The sequence below is a fragment of the Pocillopora damicornis genome, chromosome 3, assembly GCF_964200805.1.
Source record: "Pocillopora damicornis chromosome 3, jaPocDami1.2, whole genome shotgun sequence".
Lineage (NCBI taxonomy): Eukaryota > Metazoa > Cnidaria > Anthozoa > Scleractinia > Pocilloporidae > Pocillopora > Pocillopora damicornis.
The window spans coordinates 10,992,485-11,018,515 of record NC_142672.1 but is presented as its reverse complement, the minus strand read 5'-3'; the positions used below and the strand labels follow the sequence as shown (position 1 = coordinate 11,018,515).

General features: G+C 39.4%; 5 protein-coding genes across 6 annotated transcripts; 3 read left to right on the top strand and 2 right to left on the bottom strand.

Moving 5' to 3' along the window:
- The first annotated feature begins 2,936 nt into the window (after nucleotides 1-2,936).
- Nucleotides 2,937-4,276, top strand: LOC113667102 (uncharacterized). The gene has a single exon (XM_027182903.2). The coding sequence runs from the start codon at nucleotides 3,057-3,059 to the stop codon at nucleotides 3,963-3,965; it is 909 nt and encodes a 302-aa protein (XP_027038704.2). The 5' UTR covers nucleotides 2,937-3,056; the 3' UTR covers nucleotides 3,966-4,276.
- Nucleotides 4,277-5,541: 1,265 nt separating this feature from the next.
- Nucleotides 5,542-7,600, bottom strand: LOC113667101 (uncharacterized). Its single transcript, XM_027182902.2, has one exon. The coding sequence runs from the start codon at nucleotides 7,103-7,105 to the stop codon at nucleotides 6,167-6,169; it is 939 nt and encodes a 312-aa protein (XP_027038703.2). The 5' UTR covers nucleotides 7,106-7,600; the 3' UTR covers nucleotides 5,542-6,166.
- A 3,289-nt stretch (nucleotides 7,601-10,889) lies between these two features.
- Nucleotides 10,890-13,222, bottom strand: LOC113667107 (uncharacterized). 2 transcript variants are annotated; one of them, XM_027182910.2, is made up of 2 exons: nucleotides 13,066-13,222; nucleotides 10,890-12,596 (listed from the first exon to the last, which is right to left on the bottom strand). In XM_027182910.2, the coding sequence occupies exons 1-2, from the start codon at nucleotides 13,082-13,084 to the stop codon at nucleotides 12,022-12,024; spliced, it is 594 nt and encodes a 197-aa protein (XP_027038711.2). In that variant the 5' UTR covers nucleotides 13,085-13,222; the 3' UTR covers nucleotides 10,890-12,021. The 2 variants fall into 2 exon arrangements, with proteins under 2 accessions (XP_027038711.2, XP_027038710.2); XM_027182909.2 differs by lacking the exon at nucleotides 13,066-13,222 and having other exon boundaries at nucleotides 10,890-12,838.
- Nucleotides 13,223-15,580: 2,358 nt separating this feature from the next.
- LOC113667113 (uncharacterized) lies at nucleotides 15,581-18,264 on the top strand. Its single transcript, XM_027182915.2, has one exon. It carries the CDS (start codon nucleotides 15,957-15,959, stop codon nucleotides 16,509-16,511), a length of 555 nt encoding a protein of 184 aa, XP_027038716.2. The 5' UTR covers nucleotides 15,581-15,956; the 3' UTR covers nucleotides 16,512-18,264.
- Nucleotides 18,265-19,449: 1,185 nt separating this feature from the next.
- LOC113667056 (fibronectin type 3 and ankyrin repeat domains 1 protein) lies at nucleotides 19,450-24,440 on the top strand. The gene is made up of 2 exons (XM_027182852.2): nucleotides 19,450-20,155; nucleotides 22,518-24,440. The coding sequence occupies exons 1-2, from the start codon at nucleotides 19,684-19,686 to the stop codon at nucleotides 23,138-23,140; spliced, it is 1,095 nt and encodes a 364-aa protein (XP_027038653.2). The 5' UTR covers nucleotides 19,450-19,683; the 3' UTR covers nucleotides 23,141-24,440.
- The last annotated feature ends 1,591 nt before the right edge of the window (nucleotides 24,441-26,031 follow it).

The following is a 26,031-nucleotide window of genomic DNA, read 5'->3' as shown; positions in this document are numbered from 1 at the left end:
GACGCACTGTTGTTGGGCTAGTATATTTATTGTCTTCGTTTTTTGGATGATCAATTGAAAGATGTTATTAATCCAGGGCTTGACAGTGAAAGGAAACAACTCATTGGTAAATTACCACTAGTCATGTCAAACGATGAATACGTAATGAAAATATTGTAATAAAACAAATATCAATACTTGTCATCAAGAGTTTATTAAGTATTACGTGGTGGACGTTTACAGACGATTCAATATATATTGTTCTAACAAACTAAAATAACTGCAGTGAAATTTCGGGACCGAACGAAACAAACTACAAATTTATCAAATGTAGTATTCTAAATCACACCTCCCTAGCGAATAAGACTCGTTCCTTGGTCGATTGAGTCCGAATATTCATGAAATATTAACGTGGAAGTTGTAACAGAAGGTTATGGCTAATTCCGCGAGATTGATGTAGAGAAGATTCGTCCACCAGTAACTGTCGCAAGTATTGCCCGCCTGCAATGTATACCACATCGGACCCTCGCCCAAGAATGAGAGAGATTAAAAGTTACTTTTGTGTTCTGATTGGCTGACAGAAAGGCGTAAAACACGACACGACGCAGAAGATTCAATTCTATTTATTCTGTGGCCTTCCGGCCATGGAATAAATCCCTGATTTTCAAAGATTGTTCCCTCAAGGTAGCTCTATATTACCTCTTATTTTATTTCCTATAACTGTTATTTATTTATGTATTTATTTTTCTTTTTGAGTTCTCATGGCCGGAAAATGGAATTTATTGGACATGACTTGATAATAGTAACTAAAGCGCTCAAAATCAGTTGGGAAGTTTCTTTAGAACAGCATCTTTGATGTTCTACCGCCCTAATCTCGTATCCAGATCCCACGGTGTAACTGTAACTGTAACTTGGCCACTAAAGGTCTGGATACGAGACTACGTTTACTCCCCCCTCCCCCCTGCTTCCGATTTGCCCGCCCTAATCTCGTACCTAGATCCTACGGTGTAACTATTAGTTGCCATGAAAGGTCTGAGTACGAGACTACTTTCGCTCTCTTCCCCCGCTTTCCCCCCCCCCCCCCCCCGCTTCCAATTTGTTTATTGCCAATGTGCTGATGTTATCTTACAGTCCAACATTGCAAGGGGTAGGAGAGACAAGAGAGACACAAAGGTGTCTGGGAGTGAAGTTTTAAATATTTGAAAGTGAAAGCTTTACAAAAGTTGAAAGCCAGAAAACAAGTGTTCTGATTAACAAAATCGAGCAATGATTCAGAGATATAAGGATACTAGAAAATTAACTGTGTGTTGACGGCAGTCTTTTGGACTCTTGCCTATCGCTAATTCGGGAGAATATTTCAAGAAAACGGAATACATTTTGAAGCATTCCTAACACCCACCAACCTCACTGAAGTTGAGCAGCCGTAACATGGCTACGAAGTTCGTAGCACCTGTTATCGCTTAAGCCCTCCTTGCCATCGTCTCCTCAGTAGGCAAACCCCTGGAGAAAAAGTTTGTTGTCTCAGCGGAAAAACCTATGTCAGCTTATATTTGCAGAAGAAAATTCGTGGCCCTGAACGCTCAAATGGATCGAAAGGTGGAGCATGTGCACTCATTGTGCCGCTTCTAACCAAGGTGGGAAGGTACACAAAAAATTTAGTTTTTCCCCTTGAGAACATGGAGAATTTTAGAAGGCTTTGCACCAACTTTAGGTAAATCTGAGGCTAATCCTGTACCCAGATCCTACAGTGTAATTGTAATCGCTTATCCGTGAAAGTTCTGGGTACGAAACTAATCTGAGGCCTCGATTTGGTTTTTTTAAGACCTCTCAGAGGTCTTAAAAAACCAAATCGAGGCCTCAGGAAAACTGGGCCTTCGATGTGCAGCAAGTACTACTTGATGAGCGACCGCGACTTACTGCACATGGAAGGCCCAGTTTTCCTGGATCGGGCACAGACATATCGAACGTAAGCCACAATTTCGAATTCCCTGTGATTCCCGTGATGCGTATATCGCAATTATAGCACGAAAATAAAAGCTACACTTGAAATGCCTTTGACCCGAAAAATATTTTTTTCCTGTCAAACTAGCTCTTGGTCGAGCAGCTGCCAAATTCCGAGTGATGTTTGATACTTTTGAAATGTCGGAAATCAAAATTTATTAATGGAAATGGAAGAATCTTCCGGATAGAGTAAAGATGTTTCCAGATATATCTCTTTTTCTTCTCTTTCGAACCTGCACAAATTAACACGAAACCATGTAATTGCCCCTGGAGCTGTTATTTATAAGTTTGTCGTTGATTAATTCCCTCAAGCTAAATCTAAAATGCAGAGTCTTTTAAGAAAAATGAATATGTTTGTGTGTATCGGAGAAATATAGAAACAGAGCCAGGAATACAAATGACGTACATTATTTATGCAGATAAGGCCAATCAGGAAACATTTTATCTTCTTCCGACGTTTTTCTCGTGTTAGTGTTTCAGTAAAATAACACATCTTGGCCTACATTATTCATAAAAAAAGTTTAAAAAAACGTGTAAAACAGTGAATTCATTTGTCCTAACAAAAGATCACCTTGGATATTCACAATTTCAAAGAGGAAATTTTATCCTTTTATAAACAAAAAAACTGTCCTATTTAAAGTAAGAAACTTATCTTTTATTATGCAAATGAAAGCTGGATTTACTTTAAACAAATTTTGAATTGTCTTTTAGATCTTAATAGAATTTAAAAAAAAAAAAAATTGAAATCCCTGCTCTCAAAATGGACGATTTGTGTTTATTTGTCCTTAAATTCGTGTTACTGTATTGATTCAGAACCTTTAGGACGCATCCTGTATAAACGACTCGGTTTTTTCTGTAATTACCTACATATCGTGAGGCTAAGATTGAGAACCATTGAAATGTTTGGCGAGAGTTAGCCAATAAAAAACGTTTTTCCATCGGCAGCTGGGTAAGAATCGAAACGATTTCTGTCTTGGTTCAAAAGTGTAGGCACTTCGTGGTAAGTGTCAGATGCAAGCACGGTATTAACGTAGTCAAGATCAAAGGGATTATACTATCTCCTCGAGTTGTTGAGTATGTCTAAAGAAGAAAAACTATGGCCTGAACCTGCTCCAAATTGGCCTGAAGCGAAAAACGTTTGGAAGTGGGGCTGGCCATTTCACGTTTATCTCTTTACCACCTTAAATTTTCTGGTGGTTCTTCGCAGCTTATACGTAATGATTGAACAAAGAAAATCACATGTTTTGACGAAAGACCACCGCTTCTTTATGAACCTGTTTCTTCTAGTGTTCGGCACGACTCGTGCAGTATTTTTGCTTTCAAATCCATACGGATCAGATCCTGATGCCACCAAAACAGAGCTGGTTATCTGCATCGTCACGTTTGGTATCGGAACTGCATGTATTACGTCAGCATTCAGTTTCGTGCTGTTGATCGTTCTCGAAAGCACTCGTCTTTCGCTTGCGCCGAGCAAGTTTCAAAACAGAGGCTTTCTTCTCGGGGTGTGTATTGTCAACATTCTTTACGTGATCATATCCGATGTAATCGTTGCGCATTTTCCCGTGGCCAAAGCAATGATTTTAGTTTGTCAAGTATTGTTCGCCATCTGGGGATTTCTGATTGCATTGGGCTTCGCTCTGGCTGGCGCACGACTTTGGCGTAACTTAAAGGCTTCGCGCCAAACCGCTCAGTTCGACCCTGAACTGGCAGCCGAGAGCAAGAAGATCACAAGATTGGTGTTTTTGCTTTATGCAGCATCGTTCTGTGGGGTGGCGATGTTCTCCACGATTGTTTACCAAGCTTTTGGCGACACAGGAGTATACAATGAGTCTGGACTAGTAAGCAATTGGCCATGGATTGCTGTCCAGACATTGTTGAGAACATCCGAGTCATTGATGTGCTTACTGGTATTTTTAGTTGCTCTGAGGACAAGAATTGCTAAGCGCACACAAAACAATCAAGTCGACAGTTACTCGAAGTCTTAGGGCTAATGAAGCAACAGGGTTAGCTTTCATTACCACCACGAAAACGACTAAAAGAGACAGAAACACCAAGTCGGTCGCAAAGGTTCCGCAATTAATGATAAATTTTCTTTAAAAAAAAGTCAACGAGGATAACAAAACTTTCACTCTCTTGAAATCTTTTTGTTAATTTTTTATCGCTCAAATAGATTTCGTAAACTTCTTCGCCGGAATAATTAATTATTTAGTTTCCTTAGCTTGAATTAAATGCGATTACTCTACTACCGACGTAATTATAAATAAAAGATAAGGAAAGCTTTTCCTATTTCAAGAAATTTTTCTCACTATTGACCACTATTTCTTGTTTTGCAAGCTTGCTTTTCTTAACGTCCAAAGATATGACTTCAATAGAGCTGATTTAAGGTTTAAATTAGTTTAGAGGTACTTAGAGGTAAATTGACAACTCCAGATTCTAACTTACTTCTTGTGGCGTATACAAACGTTCCGATCAGCTAAATGTTTTTATTTAATGTGTTTTAAAAGAAAAATACGCCATCTTGGATTTTAAGCTCTTACGTGACAAATCAACCATGTTAAAGTGTGTGGTAAAAAAACAACCGGCCTCTTTTCCGGTGACGGAGAAATTCGTTCATCACCAAGAATAACTCGCTTGCGCCGTTTGCTGTTATGAATAATATTCAAATGGTTGAAAAAAAGTTAGCGCGGTCAGATCAAGATCTATTTCCCCCCTGATGTATTTCGGTTCCCCCCTCTCTCCCTCGCAGAGGCTTTTTGGCACATATCTGCTAAATGTAATAACTCTGCAGGCGCACGAATAGAACAAGCGTTTAGGGTTTAGCGTGTGGGAGCGATCTAACTAGGCTTCCGCTCATCAACTGCTCATATCTTCTATTTTTCACCAGGCACGTGAAACGATTCAAAAATTACTGAGGTAAACAGCAATTTCTTTAAAATTTTTACAATTTCTTTCATGGTTTCGTTGATAAATGAACTGTTGAAACTTCCCAACTGTCGATCGATTCTCTATACTTTCAATCTGATTCCTAGGGCTTTTCCCTAAGGCGAGAAATTTACACTATATGAAGTTTCGAAGAAAATTCCTAAAACCCGTGACATAGATACATGCAATCTGTTTTCCCTTCACAAGCGTAAACGGAAATCGAATATATATACGTGTTATGAACAAGAAGGGAATGAGCCAAACTCATCTTGATTCGTTCCAGTCTCTTCTCGCCTCTTGCTCTTCTCACAGCCTCATACATTGTTCATCATTACGTAAGATTAATAATAAATATGATCAATAAGCTAAAAAGTCTAATTGATTTTTGTCAATCCGCAACTTGAATGGTTCAGCGTGTTGGCTCCGGATTGAATATTGAATGCGTTATTTTAAGACAGACAGATTTATTGTCTCATGCTCTCTGGCAAGACGCAATGTAAATGCCTTTCTCCAACTCCAACCGGGAACGTAATCAAATACCCGCCGACTGAAAAGAAATTACAGAGATCAGCTGTTCTCCTTTGATAATTCCATTGCGGTATTACGGTGGCAGTATTCGACTATTCTTAAAGAAACCGCTTTAACAACCCTTTTATTTATTATCTCTATTAAACATTTCATCTCACACCAAAATACACTTTATCCGCAGGTGTTAAATTTTACAATTTTATCCATTACAATTCAGTGATATTTAGTGTTCACGTTCCCTTTATCTTTCTAAGTAGGCGGAGAAATCAAAGCAAGATATGTTCAAGTATATGGTTAAATTGAACGCTTTTCAGTGCCTTTCATATGAATCAGTAAATAGAAAATAATAGCTGAAAGTAGATAGACAAAAGAGCGGCCTTCGGTTAAGAAAAGTTGCTCTTTACACATATTTCGCTAATTGATGTGGCAAATTGTGTCGAAGTAAAAAAAAACGACACCAATTGAAAATTAAGCTTTGTGATTAGACCAGTTCCGGCGTAATTTGTAAATCAAGCCTGGAATAAAAACATTAGCAGCGAAAAACATGAATATACGACTATATAATTGTGGTCATAAAGAATTAAATGGGCGAATAACCTAAGGTTATTTCTTTCCAAACGCAGTGCTATTAAATCATTTCCTCCCTGTATGAATGAATGTCATGTCCCGTGTGAAGTGGTCAAAGTGTTAACTTTGAGAAAGAAGCTGTTCGAACTCACGGTCTCGGGTGCTTCAGTCAAAATGTTTGCGTCGAGCAGTTGACCCTCTCTAGCGTCGAGTCATTGCTGATCTGATTATTTTTCGTGGGCTTAGAAGTTCTCGTTTTTAAAGCGACTAGGTATATCAGCAAGCACATCAGTACCTCTAATGTTCTCATTAATGTCTTCACTGCAATCCAAGGCCAACTCCTCACTAAACCAGACTCGTTATTCACTCCTGTTGCGCCAAAGGCTGAATAAACAATGGTTGAGAACGTTAAAACTCCGCAAAACGACGATGAATAAAGCAAACTGACCAATCTTCTGACCTTCTTACTCTCGGCAGCCAGAACAGGGTCGTACTGAGAGGTTTGACGCGAAGCTTTCAAGTTGCGCCAAAGTCGTGCGGCAGCTGTAATAAACCCTATCGCAATCAGAAATCCCCAGGCAGCAAAACTGACTTGACAAACTATTATCATAGCTTTAGCTTTGTGAAAATTGGCAACGATTAAATCAGACACGATCACGTACAGAATGTTGACGATGGAAAGTCCAAGAAGAAATCCTCTGTTTTGAAACTTGCTGGGAGCGAGCGAAATGCGTGTGCTTTCTAGAACGATCAACAGCACAAAACTAAATGCTGATACAATACATGCAGTTCCGATACCAAACGTGACGATGCAGATTACCAGAACTGTTTTGGCAACATCGGGATCCGATTCGTACGGATTCCAAAGCAGGTACATTGTACGACTGAAGCCGAACAATATAAGAAGTAAATTCATTAAGAAGCGATGATCCTTCCTCCTTAAATGCGTTTTTCCTCGTTTGACTAAGTCGTACGTGCCGCGAATCACCACCAAAACGTTTAGGGCTGTAAAAAGATAAATGTGGAAAGGCCAGGCCAACTTCCAAGTTTTTCTCGCTGAAGGCCAATCTGGAGCAGGTTCGGGCCAAGGTTTCTCGTTTTCGACCATACTGAGAAACTTTAACAAATTAAGGAACTCTCCACTGTCGTCAATCCTTCACATGGATTTTTACCTGTCACTTTCCGTTCGTGGCGCGAAAGATAATCTATTTTAAAGACTTATTTGACAGGAATTGTTTCGATTCTGACGCAGGTGATACTGAAACAAGACTGTCATTGGCTGATTAATGTACAGCTACATGCTTCGGTCACGTTTTAACCTAAACTAGATATTTCCGAAAACTTGTTTTGCAAAGGATGCTTGCCGTCTAAGGTTTGAGTCTATCTCAAAAACAATAGCTTGTATATTTAAAACGTCGTTAAACAATATGAATGCATATACATATTTTAATGAATGACTAGCCCCAACGTCAAATTCATTCGCATGTTGAATTTTTGTTTATATAGAGAGCACCGACGCCAATTGATTTGCATAATATTTATGAACGTCTCTTTTTGAAAAGACGAATACTTTTTTCTTCTCCTAGAAATAAACATCTGAATAAACAAACTTGCATGCAACCAACACAAATAAAGAATTTTTATTTTTTCATTCTGAAATTTCGAAGAAAATATATCACAACAAAAATTGGTAATTTTGTTTTGAGACAATGTGTAAATCAGTATATTTATTATTTATCAAATTTAAGTCACCTGACTTGCGACCATGTCAATACTCTGTCAAATAATTTTCTTAATTAACAGTTTCGAGAAAAAAAATTGCCCGTAATTTCTGGCCCTAAGGTCAAAATGCAGTTCAAAGTGTTTTGCAACTTAATACTTAACAACGAATTGCTACGGAGAGTGAAACTTTATCATATAAGAACCAGCAAACATGCCTAGCTTTAATGAGGAAAGTTTGTTTACACATTATCAGTGTGTCAGCGAAATTTGAGTCATGGTTTTCTCAAAGAGGAATAATTTACGATATAGCATGTATTCGTTTTTTAAGACACGGCACAGCGTGGAATATTCCACTGTACGTTGGTTCTTGAAATATTAGATCCAGGACATTTGGTCAGCGCTTCGAACAGCAATGTCTAAGTGCTCTAAAAGTGATGTTATCATCATCATTATTGTTATTATTATTATTATTATTATTATTATTATTGTGGTTATTATTATTGGTTTTGTATGTACCTCAGTCTTGAGTTCCCAAGAAAAGTTTTGTAATTGATCCATTTCTAACAAAATTTATGGCTGAGTTTAGTGAACGAGGTTTAGATATTGGTCGATTGCGCTGGCTTAAGATGCAATCATTTCATTTTCAAATTTGATTTTCCACTCCATGAGTAAGAAAGTGTTTTTTTTTAGATTTTCATCGGTTCTGGTATCATCGCACAGTGCATACTGGTCAAAACTGGGTCTGTAAAAAGACTTCAGCAAGTCATTAGGCATTTAATACGAGATCAGGAAGAATAACACTGAGCTTAACTCAATTCTCCCTTGTGTGAGATAACTGGCTCTTGTAGCTTAGATTCGGTGTACTGATGAAACGCATCTTTTAAAAGGTTTCCCGTCGCAATCAGGCAGTCAGCGTCATCTCCAAAGATTTTCGTTCTCCTAGCTTTCTAAATAATGTCGCCATTCCGATCTGAGAATGATCATAACTACCACTTGGCTATTCTTTGCTCAAAGAATTACATGAGAATAAACCCCAGTCTCGTACCAAGGCCCTCCACGGCCAAACGGCTCCTACAACTCAGTTACTCGGTAGGATCTGGGTACGAGATTAGGTAAAAGATGGTTGATAGAGCCTCTTCCAACGCATGAACACTAATCAATTGACGTATGATTGATTGATTGATTACTTCATGATCACTCATTGACTATTATGGTTATTGACCGTATAACACTTCATTTTCGAGGTGATTTTCTAACCAACTCTTCTAATTTTAGAAGCCAAGCCTGGTTTTGGACGCAGACTCCTTTACGTGTTTATAACCTTTATTTCTGCCTGGGGCTGCCACCCGCGGCTCGCTTTGGTAAAACAACCCGGGGGGCAATTGGACAAATTACTGACCTCACGGGCGATACCACGAGAAGTTAGAAGACAATGAAATAATAATGATTCAGTTTCCCAGTATTTTGGCTTTACATTATTTTGAGAGATGAATAGAACTGCCAAACTAAATTGGAAATGCCTTACAGAAAGGGGCGGTAAAGAAGCAGCCCATTAGGAAGGCGTGCTTCGTGGAAATTGAAAAAAAAACCATGCAAAATGAGGACAGAAATATTATTCAACGCCAAAATAAAGTAACAAAAGAGCTTTTAGAATCGAAGCTCTGTGGTGTACCCTAACTAAAATTTCGCAAATCATCCCCTGTTATAAAAAAATCCAAACAGTCTTGAAGCATGGTCTGAAGCGGGTCTGATTTAACCTCATTTCAAAATTAACCATTTTAGTGTCCGTAATGACTTACTCTGAATGGTTCATTTGTTTCAGTGGTTATTAATTTGCTCGTGGGAGGTACTATTAATCTGTAGGGAAAAAGTTTGCCAACATTTGTATCCGCATTCTTATCAATTATTACGATAATTTTTGGCCAATATTCTATGTAGAACGTGACAGGTCTAAATCGCTCATTTCGCATCTAGCAGGGGTTTCAAAAACTCTTTTTCCAAAAGCAGCCGCCGCTGCTGTAATAGGCGGCCGTACCGTAAGGCGACACCCAAAGACGAGAGCCTGCAGGCTAAGCAAACAGCAGTTAGAGGTTTTACATGTGGTGGTAGACCGTTGGTCATCGGCATTTTAAAACTCCTGCTCTAGAGCCTTAACCCTTTAATTCTCAAGATCCAAGTAGCAACTCTCCCATATCATCACTATACACAAGATAATTCATGGCTATTCTAATGTGGACTTTACTAGATATGTGGATTTTGACGGGCCCGACAAGAACTAAACGTAACCATGACTTTAAATGAAGGCCTAGAGCAGCCAGGACTGACTATTCTAAGTTTTTATTTTTTAACCGTTTCGCCAATTATTGGAACTCTTTACTTAATTTTGTCATGTCAGCTTCCAGTTTGGATTCCTTTAGAACTCGTTTACTGAATTATCTTTGCACATGGTTTTATTTTGTTATCTCGAAATGAGATTTATTCAGATTTTACTTTTTGTTTATTGTTTAGATGTTTCTCAAGTTTCCTCTTTCTTATACAACGTATAGTAATTTATATTAGCCTTGGAGAACAGTTTTTATATGGGAATTCAGTTTCCCCCTATTGCTTTCCTTTACCTACTGTACTTTTATATGGTTATTATTAGATATTAATTATTGTTGTAATTTTTATTAGTAGGTTATTTTATTAGTAGGATTTTGAACAGTGGTAAAAAAAAAATGAAAGAAAAAGAAGAGGGGAGAGTTAGGTGTTATATCATTATGACATTCTCTGGCTGATAAGCTTGTCTCCTCTCATAACATAATCACGTCTGAGAGTTAAAGAGTTAACCCGATCCTTTATACATGCGACAGTGGATAGAAAAATTAAGGTCATTAGGCGCAATTCTGTGATCTCGTAAGACTGATTTTTAGGCATGATTGTTACTAGACAATTTTAAACACGTCATCTCCGCAAACCTAGACTAGGATCACTTTCTGCAAAAAAAAGACTCGAGTACAAAATTTTTTTTTATCAAATTACCCATCAAAATTTCTCTAGAGGAAAGTAAAAGAACCCTCCGGAATTCTTCTCGCGCTAAAAACAGCGTAAGGCCTGAGAAGCTCAGATGAAAGTAGCGTCCATCTCGCCCCCGGAAAGGGGAGGGGGTTGGGCGGCCAATATCTACCCTATTTACTCATTCATCTCTACGTTATTTCATTAACTTAATGGTTAACAAAGGAGACAATAAAATCTGACTTGCTCCTATCGTGCGGCCTTGAAGCTCAGTTGGTAGTAGCGCTTAAATGGTATCTAAGGTCATCTAAGAGACAAGATTTGGAACCCCAACTCGAACGGGCCTGTATTCCTGCGGTTTCTCTATCTTTTTTTTTTCTTTTTTCGTTCTGTCCACATGTCAAAATATGATTAATTTCAATTGAATACACTTCCAGAAAGCAACATTTTTATCCTGCATTCTTCGAGCCGAAGTTTTCAACGGATCTCGAACTTTCGGTTCTCTTGTACTTTGTCATCGTTATCCTCATCACACCATGGTTAAAACCGATTTATTTCTCATCTTGTTTCTGACCCGGATAAACTGTGAAGCAGACTCAATTTCCTACCGATTATTACCTTAATTCATGGCTCAGCGTGGCACTTGGCGTCAGCTGCACTTTTAAGAAGTTTGCTTGGTGTCTGACTTAGAAAAAATGTTTCCCTCGTGCGATGTCGTTGCTAACCCTTCCTCGAGTGTATAATCCAAACGTGTATACAGGTTCGCGAAAACACTTGACCGTGATCGATTTGAGGGCCTCTATCCAAGAGTTCCACTTATCGCTAATGATTCCCAGATGATTTAGAACTAACAAAGGTCGTGATATTTTAGTCTAATACCTCTCCATTACAACGAATTAACCACGCATGAAGCACTTTGAATGGCTCAGGATCTGTCAAAGCGTGCATCTCTCGTGAATGACAGCAGACTGCATTATTCGACACCACACGAAGATAACCATCAACAATCTACGTGTTAACTTTGAAGCACACCACTGTTTGGTGAAATGTACTCTTTATTGCGAGCCTTGTGGAAAGTTCCCCATTAAGGCTATGAGTGGAAGGTTATTTGTTGAGTTAGAAATGGAAAAAAAAATCATTGTCGGAAAGTGCAGCTAAATCTTTTTATTGAACTCAGAGGAGGCCGACGTCAAATAATTAATTTTTGATACTGTTCCCCGTCTTGTGATAAAAAACGAAATTTTCTACATGGTAGATATAAATACCCCACTTGTCTCCTTAGCTGTCTTAGAAATGCGACGGTAAAATTCATACCAAAGACTCCCGAACAGATTCGTCTTTCATCAAAGAACTAAATCGCTTTACGAATTGTCTGAGTAGTTTATCGCTGCCCATTTCGATGGCCATCTGAAATGGCGTCAAACCATCGAGTGTCTCAGCAAAAGGGTCACAGCTCGCTTTTAACAACAAATCAACGCATTTCCTTTTCTTTCCACAAACTGCCGCATGCAGCGGTGTCCAGCCATCATCGTCCGAAAGGTTCACGTTAGCACCTTTTTCTAGAAGGTACCGGACACACTCGAGGCTTCCTTCGTATGAGGCCCCGTGTAAAGCCGTAGCACCCTCGGCCGGATTACTCGCGTTTATATCAGCCATTCCTGACTCGATCAACATCTTCACTTCGTCTAAATCGTTCGTAGTCGCGGCGTAATACAGTCGTATGTTTGGGTGGAAGCTGACACTCCGTGGGCGGCTGTATTTTCTTTTGCATGAGTCTTTCTCCTTAGTGGAGTTTTCTCGAATGAAGTTGCGGTTTTCCAGAGATATTTCCGGCGTAGAAGATGCTCTTGAAATAACAGCAGTTTTCGGATACAAAGACGATCCTGGTGGAGAAACAATAGCATCAGTCTCTGAAAGAAGTTGTCTTCTTTTTCCCTGCTGTGTTATCATATTATCTGCCATGCCTCTGTGTGTTTTGCAAATTCCGTCGATCTAATCAAAAAGTCTCCTTAATTCAAAATGCCCTCAGTAGAGGTAAAAATTGTTCGATCGCAACTTTGGATGTCACCTTGAACAGTCGAGTAGCCTAATAATAACATAGGTATTGTGATGTTGAACGATTTGCGTGTGTGAGCGTTAAACGAACCGGAAAAAATATTCTTCTCTCCATGCGTGGAAAACCTCACAAATGCGTGAAAGTGACTCTTACAACAACTTTCCTGTTGCTTTGTACGGCAGGGATCCTAAATGGAAAAGCCAAGGGCTACGTCTAATTGTTTGTAGAACCGCTTAACTAATCTAAGATTGCTGCTTGAATAACAGTATTGTTTTGATAATCAACACCAGCCTTACCTCTGAAGGGATATTTCATCCTCCGTAGAAATATGTGCTTACTTATTTCGGCAAACTTGTAAAGAAGTTTTTAATACCTTGGTTCATTTTTAATCGCTGACCCCACAGTTAATACCTGACCTAAAACGTGATTCGACAGCTTATTTTTAACAGTTTTCCCACTAGCTTAAAAAGCGTAATCCCATTTTCTGGCGTGACAACACGGTGCGGTTTTTTCCTCATGACCTCGTGGAAACTGTCAGAATAAAGCCTATCACAGCAAGCCGTGGTCTATGGCTTTTTGAATATAAAAGAAAAACAAAACAAAACAAAACGAGCAAAGGCTCTTTCCACGTTGTACGAATTTGCTTTGGCACCCTTACGATCTTCGTAAGGGATCTTTACGCTCTTGGCGTGATCTTGTCCTTCTCTAGGGTTTGACCTCACCAGAACGAAGTAATAGTCTATCACATCAACATGAATTTCCGGCGATCGTTAAATCAACGATGTGTCTTGACGCGTCTGAACAACCGGGAAAAAAGTCTGTTATACTTCATAACTTTATATAAAGAAAAAAAAGTAGGAAAATATGAAAAAACACTTGAGGAGTTTTTGAACACGATCGTAAATTAATATTCCCTCTTAACGTGGTTAATACCCCCCAGGCTGTTGAAGTCGTCATGCGATACTTTCCGCCGGCACCTTTTGCTTGTTGTGCGAGGGGACTGGAACATCAAGATCGCGCGCCCGCGTGAATACTCTCTCTCTTTTAGCACTCTTCACCAATTCCGCCGCTTAATCAATATAGGAACCATTCAAAGATAATATTTAACTGTGGATTGGATTTTGTATTTAGTTCAAACAATTGCTCTATATAAATCGAGATCGTGCTCCAGACAGCCTTCCAGAATTGATGGTTTAAAAGTCTATTTTGAAAACTTTTCCTATTGTCCTCTTTTGTTTGTGAGAGCTCAACATTAGACACTTTCATGGACCAAACCGTCTAATTCGCTCGTCATAAAGGTTTCTGCTTTTTCTTTGTCGGCTCAATTACCTGGTTTTTTTTCTTGTTTGTAAGAATTTGAAGGGCTATATTAGTCGAGCGTCACAGAACTTTCATGACCTTTGATGTCTACCTGCAAAGCTGAATCACTGTCGTCTTAGATGGTTCTAGTTTCCCTATACTCCTATTTTGAAGGTCAATAGAGCCTTATGGTTATGCACAGACGCAGGAGGTACCATCTCATACGAAAGCGTGATTACCTTACACGTTCGTTGCAGGACGTAAATCATAAATTGTTGTAAATGTGATCGCTTTACTTGAAAATGTGACTTGAGTCACAACAGTTCTACTAATCTAGTTGAGGACGAGTGCTTGTATAGTTCCGCTTGTCCTGGTTTCCAAGTTTCATGAAGCTAACTAGGAGTATTACTACTCCCCACTGGATGGGATGCTTATCCATCGTTACCCCACACCCCCCCCCCCCAGCTCTTCATCATGCTTACCTGACAATCAGCTGATACCCATCTATACCTCTGGGTGCGGAGAGGAACTGTGAGGGTACAGAGTTTTGCACACGAACACAACTCAATGACCTGGTCAAGGTCTTGAACCCAGGCCTCTCGACCCTGTGTCCAATGCACTTGCACTAACCATTAGGCCACTGGAAGGGGGTGTGGGGGGGGGGGTGGGGAAATCGCAGATTATGGTATTACCTTTGGTGCTCATTGTCGAAATTCCCATGTTTTAGCTGCATGTTTTCCTCTCTGTTGGGATTTGCAAGAAGAGGTATAAAATCTCTAACCACTCATAGTTAGGTTTCCTTTTAGGCATACAATAAATTATTTTGCGTGTCGAAAGGAAAAGAACTTGTATTTAACACCATATAAAGAGAACTAGGGAATTATGCAATAAGTCACGAAATACAAGAAACAATTTTTAAAAAAACCCTTGTGATTGGGAAATCAAAATGAAATCGAAAGCGCAAGTTCATGGCCTATGGTCAAAATTTCAGGTTTTTTTGGTTAACGACGATGGATCACATCCTACGCGGTTTTTAACGAATATAACATTCTTAAACAAATAATCGTAACTAGAATAAATAATTTTTTGAAAATAAAATTTTTTTTTTAAAGTACATCTTAGTTTAAATTTGGAATCCTGAAAAAGTATGGCCAGAATAATATTTCTTTTTCAAAAGAAAGTGAGTGGGAAACTGTTGAATAAGCTCGTTTCATTGTGATTTTTTTTGTTTTTTTTTGTCTTCGGACAGACAGCATCCGGATAAGATATTTTCATTTTGGTCGTTAGAAGGTTTTTGTTTATTTAAATTTCCAAAAGGGTGTAATTTGCAGATTTTTTTCGTTCGTGATAATTAACGCCTCGAAGCTCGAACAAAAGAAGAATTAACTGACTTAGTTTTAGGCCGTTATTTATTAATACTCTGGAAAAGCATGCACGTTATGATGATTTCAGACAACATGTACAGACGTAATCAGAAAAGAAACAATCTCGTGACTTTTGGTTCTTGGGCAGTCCAAAATTATCACTGGTTTCAGACATCTTCCGACGTCTCGAAGAGCAATCTTGTTGTTTGCCTTTAAAGTTGCATAAAATTTGCTTTTTTCCCAACAACCTGCTAATCTCTCCCATGAGAGGGCGTCATTGTCTATCACACGTCAAAAAACCCCAGTTTTCATTAAAAACTTGCCGAGCCAAACGTTGACAGGGGAAGGACAAGAATCAACGCCAGGGAATAATAGCAAACAAATTTTACTTTCATATCCGCACGACAGCATGGAAAATGGGTTCTACGCTTTTTGGCCAAAAGGCATATGATTCTTGGTACGATTTTGGCGAAACATCATTCTCTGCTTAATCAATCGAAGCAATACTGAAATCAGTTGCTCAAATGGCGGCAAAGCCTCAAACGCCCACGATAAAAATCGATTTCTGGGAGCCAGACGCCGCAAGCACTAACAGCGGAGCAGTCAAAAAGATCTCGGTGGAAAAACCTTCTGTGAACAAACTGAAACTCAAGTACAAAACCGAGCGACTTAGAAGCTACAGCAATAGTCTCAGGGATGCTGTTATGACTAACAATCCCGAGGCGATTCCTAGAATTGTCAAAGAGGAAGGAGTCAAAGTCAATGAAATGAGCAAGAACGGCGTTCCATTGATTCACGAGGCAGCATTTGATGGAAAACTGGAATGTGTGAAAGCGTTGCTGGATTGTGGAGCGCAAGTAAACACGCAGGATAGCGAGGACTGGACTGCACTGCATGCAGCCGTCTTGGGCGGCCATGTGGAACTTGTGCGTTTGTTGATCCACAAAGGCGCCGATGTGTACGCTGAAACAATCGAGAGGTACATTCCCTTTCACATCGCGATAGAGAAAGGTGACGAAGACATGATCGCTATAATGGTGGAGGAGATGGCTAAACTGTCGTCGTTTAAGGGAAGCTAAGTAACTAAGAGCAATAAAGGAAATCACTCTATTTGCGAGATTGTATCAAGCAATGAAAAAGCTCTCTTTTTAGATTCATGTAATATCTAGTGACTTAATTTTTGTTGAGCTGTGTTGTAGAGTTTAAATACGCGTTAGAATTTAACTTCGACTAATCTTATCTACCTCGCTTCCGCTATTCTCACTTTCCAAGCATTTCTAAGCTTTAAATGGAGGTGTAAGGCACACGATACTACTGAAGGCTGAATGGGGTATCATGTTGCGCCTCAAGTATGTACAGCGTTATGTTTCAGTTGTAAACGCGAGCCATGAAAATCAGTAATTTTCAGAATTGGTTACGCACCTCATTCAGGCCTACATGATAAAAAAAGCGCTGACGAAGGGCTAACGCTCGAAACGTCTGCTTCGAAACTCTTTACGGTGGCCAATTTACGTTATCAAGTCAGTTGGTAATACTAAATTACCCTGTTATAGTCTCCCACCAAGGCAGCACCACAGTTTCTTTAGAAATTTACCCCATTTATTTGAGTGTCATTTCAAGGTCTTTTCAACGGAAATAACAGAATCTTCAAAGCCTGATTTCCACTGATTTCGTTATCTGGAGCGGCCCAACAGTCTCGAAAAAATTCAAAGAGGTCGACGTCGAGTTTGTGGATGAGTAGGATTGCTATGAGAGATAACCAAGCAAGACGCGGTTGCAGAAGCGAAATACATGGCTCATTGTGTAGTTATGTTGTTCCAATTTTTAAAAAGCTTAATCCTTCCCTTACCCGGACAACTGAAGCAACCACTATTGTCTGTATAAAATTAATTTTTACCAGAAGCCCATTACTATAAATGGGCTCCTGCTTTTACTTAAGCCTGTTTTCCATATGATCGCCCATATAGTCCTAATCTCATCTGCGAGCAGGCTCCCGAAGGCGCTGCTAATCGAGCATATCGCGGACTTGCCTCAAATTCTACGATAGTCGAAACAGCCGAACACAGCCGACAAATGTCGGCGCATTTGCAAACGTTATAGAGGCTAGGTGGCGTGCTTTTAGGGCGGTGTCAAAACCGCGTTGTCTAGTAAACAATCACACAAGCGAGCAAGTCACGGTGTTTGAAAACCGCATAACTTTTTTGATAAAGGCAACAACAAAACGGTAAATCAGCAGGTAACTCCTAATCAAATAAGCATTGTTTACGAAAAGTCTTGAGATTCCATTTTCTTACCTTTTTTTTCCTTTTTCAGTTAACATGAGCGTATCAAGGGGTTTTTCGCATACTTGACGTGACAGCGGTTGTTTCAATTGTTTCCCCTTAGAAATTTTGCGCGGAAACCTGGTGTACTGTTGACCAAAATTGATTCCACTGCGCATGGCCTACATTTGACAACTGTGTTCGAGAGCTGATTTGTTGCTGGGAAGCCCGCGAGATGCTCGTGAGTCTCGTGAAGCAGCACGAATGAGAGCCACCCCGTTTGCTAGTCTAAATCTTCTCGAATATTTTTAAGTATGTATGAAAAATTGAGTAAACGGGAACGACACGAGCGATCAATTGTAAGCCTGCCCTAAGTCAAGAAGCTTAAACTGAAAAACTACTGATGCTGTCATTGGCTTTATTCGAAATATTCTTGTTGAACTCCCCATTGCTGATTGAAAGAGAATATGTTTTCTTTCAACGTAAATTCTCAGTCTTCTTGGTAAGTGGAAAACGGCGAGAGGCCGGGATAGTAAAAAGGCGCTCTCTAATTAAAATTAGCACCATCTGATGATTTCCCTGACTAAATTTACGGGAAAGTCCGAGTATCCAAAATTACCGTTCCTGTAAAATGTCTTTTCATGAGGACACCGGGTAGGCACATGATGGTAGCTGTAGGTGAACTCTCTTAGTGCTGGGATTCTGAATGCGATAAACCTACCGCTTACTTTATTCTTTCATTCGATCTTTCAGTCTGGGTGAGGGTAGTCCTGAAAAGGACTGTTGTTAGTCGTGGTGACTTCCTTACCGGAAGTCATCATCAGATTCAAGTGACTTTGATGGTGACTCTAGTGACTGTCTTGACTCCAAAGACGACTTCCGGTAAGGTTCTCCACTACCGACAACAGTCCATCTCAGAACTACCTCATCCGGACGATTAGACTACTCGATCGAATTATTTCCCCAGATTCAAACCATTGTATATTCTTTCAAAAAATCCCTTTTTCAAAACAATCTATAAGAAACTAGCAAAGTAGACAACGCATTATCTTCTCGAGACAATCAACACTTTAATCCTAAGGACCCCTGAGCGCCTCGCGCACAGCGAGGATGATTTTGAAGGAAAAAAAATCGACTGTGAAGACAGACCGATTGAATGAAAATGAAGGTATGAGTGGACACTGCAATTACAAACTTTTCGCTCATTGCTTTAAGGCAGGTGTTAATCAGGACAGAGCAGAATCAACTTAAGCTAACAATTTATTAATTCATGCAAGCGAAGAAACTTCGAGGCCTCTGGGAACATCGAACTCCTAAGTTTATGACGCAAATAGTTTCTATTCATTACTCCCCTCATGGTATTCAACGCCTGACTGGATATAGTCACAGCTGTGTAGCGACAAGATCTCTTTCATCAACAAAACAAACTGAGCCAAAACAAACTCTCATCAGCGAAATTATGCCCAAAATAGGTTAATAATTAACATGCTCTGTTGAACCTAACCTTGGGCGCTAGCAGAACACTGGGACGCATTGAGATCCTAACAAAAGGCATCTGTTTAGAAAGTTTTGTTAGATTGGCTTACGAATCATAAAATATTTGTTGAGGAAATTTCTAATTGAGCTCTCAACAGAAATTTACAATAGTTTGTGCTTAAATATCGAAGCCCAATATTTGATACCCCCCATCGAGATGACGATGTTTTACGTCAACAAATAATTTATATTTAACAGGTATTATTATCCGGATTTAATTTATGGATACTAAGGTGAGAGCGGAAGCGAGTTTGCATGTTTCGGTGTCGCGCGTGACAAAAACCGCTGGTGTAGCAGCTTATATTTCAGTGGATTAAACTGATTATCCATTCAGAAGCCATCAACTGTACGTGTCAAAGTTGTCAAGTTATCGTTCTTTTGATCCAATAGTTTCCTTATTAATCGCGAGGGCAATCAGAGTTTTTGGAAGAGGCGAGAGCGTAAATCAGCGAAGATGTCGCTGCCGGAGCTAACGGTCGGCCAGGTGAACTACAACAGCATTGAACTCAAATGGGGAGATTCGGAAAATGATACCGATAACAAGAAGCGAAAATTGTTTCATGTACAGTTGAACAAGGCTCGTGCGCGAAGCGCTTGTCCTGGCGGACCGACGCTCGATCCTCTGACCAACTACCAGGGTTACAGTCAACAGTTTGTTTTCAAAGGCTTGGAGTCTATGACTCGGTACCAATGCCGTTTGCGGATCATGGAGAGCGACAGTGATCGGCACGGAGGCGGATGGAGCGAACCGATAACTGTCTGTACACCGAACGAACCTCCATCCGGAGCCGAGCTGCACAAAGCGGTTTCCAGGCAGGACTTGGAAACCGTTCGTAAAATTCTTAAAGAAAATAGCGCGGTAGTTGAGGTGATGGACAAGTTTGGATTGACTCCACTTATGGTAGCTGCTCAAAAGGGATATACAGGTGAGTCAGATTCAACCATCATCCGACATAAAAACTGGAATTTAGGTTACTCAGTGGGAATTTTTATTAATCTCGTTTTATGCAAATTTTTTTTTGTATCTTACGTAAATCGAACTACATATGTAAAGTTGGAGTAAATCCATCTCGCGCTTGAATTTTGTTTGCGTTTTAACGCCGGCTCTCGCGTCGAATCCATTTACACGGGATTACATGTTAAATTTGTTACGAAGTTTCCGCTTTGTGTTTTACGTCGATGCTTTCAAAGGTATTTGCAACCCGACAGTGAAAGCTGTACTCTGTAGTACGCCGTGCTTAAACAAAACAATAAAGGTCGTAGATTGCTCTATTGATAAATTGGATCCTTAAATCTCCGAAGAGTCTAGTTAATTAGTTATTTCCATTTTTTTCTTGTGCAACACGAAAACGTTTCCTGGAGTGAAAATCCTTTGATAAGGAAATGAAACCTAAGATACAACAGGATGCTGGGCTTATATTCAAAAGTTTTTCTTGAAATGAAGTTTTGTTTAAAATAATTGATTAGTTTGCCAAGACTATTTTCTTGAAATCCAAACACTTCAAAGCGAATATCTGATTTTCTTAGAAGGGTTTGTATCTGTCAGCTATATCTGTTGTTTCCGGCGTTCAAACATACAAAAATTCGGTAATTTTATATAAATAAGTTTCCATTCCAAAGATTATTTTTTTTGGGCGACAAAGCTAAATTAAACGCAAAGGAAACTCGTCTACACAACAAAGCTTCCAGCTGTCTTCCTCATTTCATGCAATATAATTTATTTTATTTTATCGCGCGTATTCTTGATATGAGATGGTACGTGTTGATTGTCGATTCAACAGCTACTGCAGAAAATGATTTGTCGTTACTGAAGCCAAGGGACAATTTTAATTCACATTTTTGCTGTCAAAGGACTTTGAAATAATTGAAAAGCAAAAGAAGCATTGCCACAGGGCCCATTACTGACATTAATGCATCAGCTAAGTTGAAATGATTAATATTTGAAATAGTACAGCGGGTTTTCTATTCAGCATCCTCGATAATTATGAATGATAATTCTATATAATTTTCATTTGTAAAGCGATGACTACGAGCGAGCGAAGCATATCTCGTTATAACAAAAAGGTGACCCATTTGTTGATCTTAAGAGTTAGTTACCATGGCTTAAGTTTAATACTATCTGATATGCTATTGTGAAATTTTGCTCTGCAAATCAAATCGTGTCAATTTTATTTACTCTAAACTGTACCTAGTCATAATTACAGCAACGCACAAGAAACAAAAAAAGATCTTTTTATGATATTATGAGCCTTTCGTTTCTTGTTAGCTTTTGCTTTTAAATTAGCTTTACGTAGTCATGTAAAACAAAATTATCCCTGTTACTCTGTATTTGACGGGTTGCTTTCCGCGTTCGGCCCGTTTTGAATTACAAAAAAAAAGCGAACTCGAAAATGATGCGATTAAGCCATACAGCGCATACAAGCTGATTAGCATGCCGATGCATAATTAAATCGACTAAACACCGTTAACACTTGTGATCAGAGACTATTTGGGTAAGGAATTCTAACTGTTATACTAGCGATTTCTTGCATGAAGCGATCGGTAAAGCCAAATAAACTTTTCGGGAGGCAATAGATTTTAAATTCCTTTGTCGAAAAGCTAAAAACAAACAAACAAATTTGCACTTGCTCCACATAAAATCCTTTGATTCGTTTTTAAAACGGTGTTTGATGATAAATGCAGATATAAGGATGTGTTTTGAAGCAGATAACTGGCCTACATAACCTTGCAGTTATACATTTCCTGGTAGCCAAGAATGCACTCCGAGATATCTCTGAATGAAGGAAATTGAGAGCAATGATAGGGAAACGTTATTGCCCCTTCTCTCGACTAGTATCCCTATTTAGCCTGAGCGCTGGGGCTCTCACTTGGGTTTAAAAGCCTTAAAGACTTGGTGAAAAATACAGAAAACAGCTAAGGAGCGGATTGAGGCAAGCCTAGACTCAGGCAGGGGCGTGGGGGGAGGGGTTTGGTCGAGACATAGGGAATCCGCATTTGTTTTGTCAGTTTGGATCAACGACGGCTCTCCTTTCGTCGAAATCATGATTTATTCTTATCTTCACCCCAAACGGGAGCCACTCTATAAGTAATTTCTTGTTAATCAAACTTTAACTATATCCTTCGCAACTTTCCTGGCGGTGTCACGTAACACTTCCTCAAAGCTTTGCGTGACATCTCAGAGAGTAGCTTCGGGGGAGACTAACTAACGTTATCTATAATGTGGATGCGGCCTAACACGTTTCAGTTTTACAAAGAACTTATCCGTAAATCAAATTTTATCCTTCTCAGATGTGATGGAAATACTCCTCGAATTTAATGCCGATCCTGAATACCCAAACACCAGCGGCAAGACCTGTCTGATGATCGCCTGTTACGCCGGCCAAGAGGAAGCTGCTAGATTGCTACGTCAGCACGGTGCCTTGTGGGAAACACGTGACAAGAATGGATTAACCGCTGTACACTGGGCGGCAGACGGAGGCCATGATGATCTTCTTTTATGGCTTGTGCGTGATGGAGGCCCGGTTGACATACAAGACAATGTCAATGGCTGGACACCCTTGATGCGAGTTGCGTGCCTCACCGGAAATGATGAAGTCGCAGAAGTTCTCATTGCGAAGGGTGCCGACATCAACAAGATTGACAAATCTGGAAAGACAGTTTTGATGGCGGCCTCTATGAACGGGCATTTTAACCTGATGCGTTTGCTTGTCGATAAGGGCGCAGATGTGTTTGAAAAGAACAGAGAAGGGAAAACAGCTTTGGAATTCGCCAGATCGATGGACAGGCACAGGATTATTAAATATCTTGAATTCCAGGTGGCAAAGGAAGAAAAACAACGAAAAGCGAAACTCCTGGAAGAGAGACTCAAAGAGAGTCAACAGAAATTAGGCCAAATGCAAATAAACTCTTGAACATAAAGTTTTGGAAACCTCCAATCAGGGCTACTCTTAGGATTATGAGAAGAGACCCTTGAATAGAAAGGTTTCCTTAGTAAAAGGGAGCGGAAACAGTGGAACCTCCATTTAGGGGACATTCTTAGGACTATTAAAAGTGTCCCTTGAATTGAGGAATCCACTCAATGAAGATAGCAGGTTATAACGAGGTTTTTGCTTCCCTTGAATGGAACTCTCCTACATTTAGGTGTTCCAAAGAAAGCTTTTACTTTCGTCTTAAATTATAAAAATTTTTGGAGCTACTGGAAGATAAATGAATGTTTTAGAACATCTTTTTATGTTACAAACCGCTAATATTTGTCTAGAAACGATATGTTCGTCGTCGTTAGCCCTTGCATTCCCATGAGTGACTAAGAGAGAATTTTTTCTTTAAATATCAATACAGTGTCAAGCAGCCAAGTGATGCGTGGAAGGAAAAATATGAATTTGGTATTTTTCTTTGATCCAATTCCAAGTTCTCCGAACAAACATCGTAAGGATTGTACGGCAGACAGCAAGGAGAATTACATGAGCTCTTGGGAGTGAAAGGATTAAGGTCGATTTTTATGGCTTTGCAAATTTGTTTTCACCAGCTCGATTTGAGCACTAATAAGACAGCAGGCTCAGCCTGATAAGGCAGTATATGCCTCATGCTTGTAATTGAACAGTGTACTAGGACAGTTAAAGGGACAGTTAAAACGTCATGCCAGTGTAAGTGGATAGAACACGTCGCGTGAGCGCGCTGTTGTCTTGCATTTCGTTGAGTTAACCGTTGATTTTTTATGAAAACGTACAACCGATGTCTAGTTTCTTTCTCAAATTTTGTCATAGTTTTGTTTAATTGGTAACAGGAATTCGTGTCGTCCAATTCTGTCTGTAATCATACTCATGATTAACAAATCGGATTCCCGCTTTGGCGGTCGTCCGATTTTGTCAATCACTCGTATGATTACAGACCGAATTGGACTTCACTTAGTCCTAGTACCATTTCTGAGCGGTGGAAATTTAAAAATCACTTCATAACTGAAAGCAATCTTATTGCCGGTGTCTGATATTCTTCATTTTTGCGAGGTTGTGCATCAGCAAGTTGCTCAAAGGGGTTCGAATTTACTTCGTTTAATTAATTCATTGGGTATGATTACATTATGTGCTGTTCACTATGTCCAATTAGAGGTAAAATAATTAAAGCTTAATTAATGTCATCAATAATTTATTGTTAATTTATTCCCATTCCCTAAAAAGGAATGAAAAATAAGAAAGGTGCCCATGAAATGAAAAATGATTGCTGCTTATTTTAAAGGCTTTTCAGAGTATTTTTAAAAACATGTTCTTTCGTGGCGAGATATTAAATGCAGTTTATTTACCCCGGGCTTAAAAACAAAAACGAAAAAATTTTCAAAGGGAATTTAATTGGCTCAACAGCGTTCATTGAAGTGGTAAGGGGCGTATAAACGGGATTAAATCATGTTTGGAAGTTTGCCACAACAGATCCAGTTTACTGAAATACGTCTCATTAACAGGTTTTATGTAAGCTTTTAAACATTATAATAAATGAAATTCATTTTGTTATTCGCAACAATCAGATTCCAACAAAACGAACGAACTTTAAGAAAAAAAAAAACAACGGTATTCAGTCTTTCCCCATGAACTGCATAGAAGAAACAGAATACTAAAAATTATTATGTAATAAATTCCACTTTGTCGTCTGTCTGTTCACTATTAGATCACAGATGACGTCAAAATGTGGTAAGAACAAAAAGAAAAAGGCACCCTTCTGTCGACGCTTTTAATCAGAAGTACCTCTACTAAAGCCTTGTTGCCAAGTACTGCTTATATACTCGAGAGAGGGGGGATGTTTTGTGCTTTAGCAAAGCAGTACATAACCACAGCCTCTATTCAGAGTCTAACAGAAAAAAAAAATCAAGATCACTAACAAATTGCAAAAATAAAATTGCGTGTCTAAGGCTAGTTCCTGGCACACTTTTGTTTTCAACAAAAGAAACAAAAAGTTGCAACTGAGAAGTGATTATCAGTCTGAGCATCAGTTAGTTTTTGGAAGGAAACTGGCCTTTGGCTCGCTCCTTGACAACCTCCACATCGACGCACTGGAGTTTTCCAAGTAAATCATTTAAATCCCTCTCGAAATTTCTCTCGAGCGTCTCTGATCTTTCCAGCGCACTTGACATCTGTTGTAACTTTCTCATTACTTTGTCGTACACTTTCGACCCATCGGTGCTTTGTTTTCTCAACATTGACTTTTTATGGAACTTTCGTCGGAGACCCATTGCCCTTTGAACAGAAACATTATTTTGAAGCGCCTTCCTTTCGTCGTCCTCGTTCGGGCTTTTCCCAACACCAGTGTCAGTTTTCTCCGCATTCTGGGATTCAGACTTCATTCGGCGGCGAGCGTATGCCGCATGAAACCGCATCATTTTCACAGCAAACTTTGTTGTGAACTGAGAAAGAAATCTCTTAATTCAGTCGATCAAAAGAATTCTCTCGGGTGTCTTGATGCTAGAAGGGTTCTAGCTCTCTTCACACGTTCGTTGAGTGTTTCAGCAAATTTGCTCTCAACAATTACTATTTGCCTGTAGAACGTAATGCAAATAAGTTAAAAGTGCAAACACATTTGTTAATGAATAATTCGAGTTCTAAGCTTTAATTTTCCTCGCGGTGGACAAATTGCTCCTAATGAGTTCTGGCGACAAGTAATTAGTGGCTTAAAGTGCTAAAATGTTACACACACTTCAGCAAAAATGATTTTATCGTCGTGCACCAACTGTCTGATTTCTGTTTTACCAGTACTAACTTTCTTTTATTTGTTAATGCGTGATTCGTTAGTCATTCATATAAATTGTGGAAGGGGAATT

What these genes read in the sequence shown, in the direction of transcription:
- LOC113667056 (XM_027182852.2), top strand. Translation starts at nt 19,684, where the DNA reads ATGTCGCTGCCGGAGCTAACGGTCGGCCAGGTGAACTACAACAGCATT. An exon ending in TGCTCAAAAGGGATATACAG is followed by an intron (nt 20,156 to 22,517) that starts GTGAGTCAGATT and finishes TATCCTTCTCAG; the next exon opens with ATGTGATGGAAATACTCCTC.
- LOC113667102 (XM_027182903.2), top strand. Translation starts at nt 3,057, where the DNA reads ATGTCTAAAGAAGAAAAACTATGGCCTGAACCTGCTCCAAATTGGCCT.
- LOC113667101 (XM_027182902.2), bottom strand. Translation starts at nt 7,105, where the DNA reads ATGGTCGAAAACGAGAAACCTTGGCCCGAACCTGCTCCAGATTGGCCT.
- LOC113667107 (XM_027182909.2), bottom strand. Translation starts at nt 12,675, where the DNA reads ATGGCAGATAATATGATAACACAGCAGGGAAAAAGAAGACAACTTCTT.
- LOC113667113 (XM_027182915.2), top strand. Translation starts at nt 15,957, where the DNA reads ATGGCGGCAAAGCCTCAAACGCCCACGATAAAAATCGATTTCTGGGAG.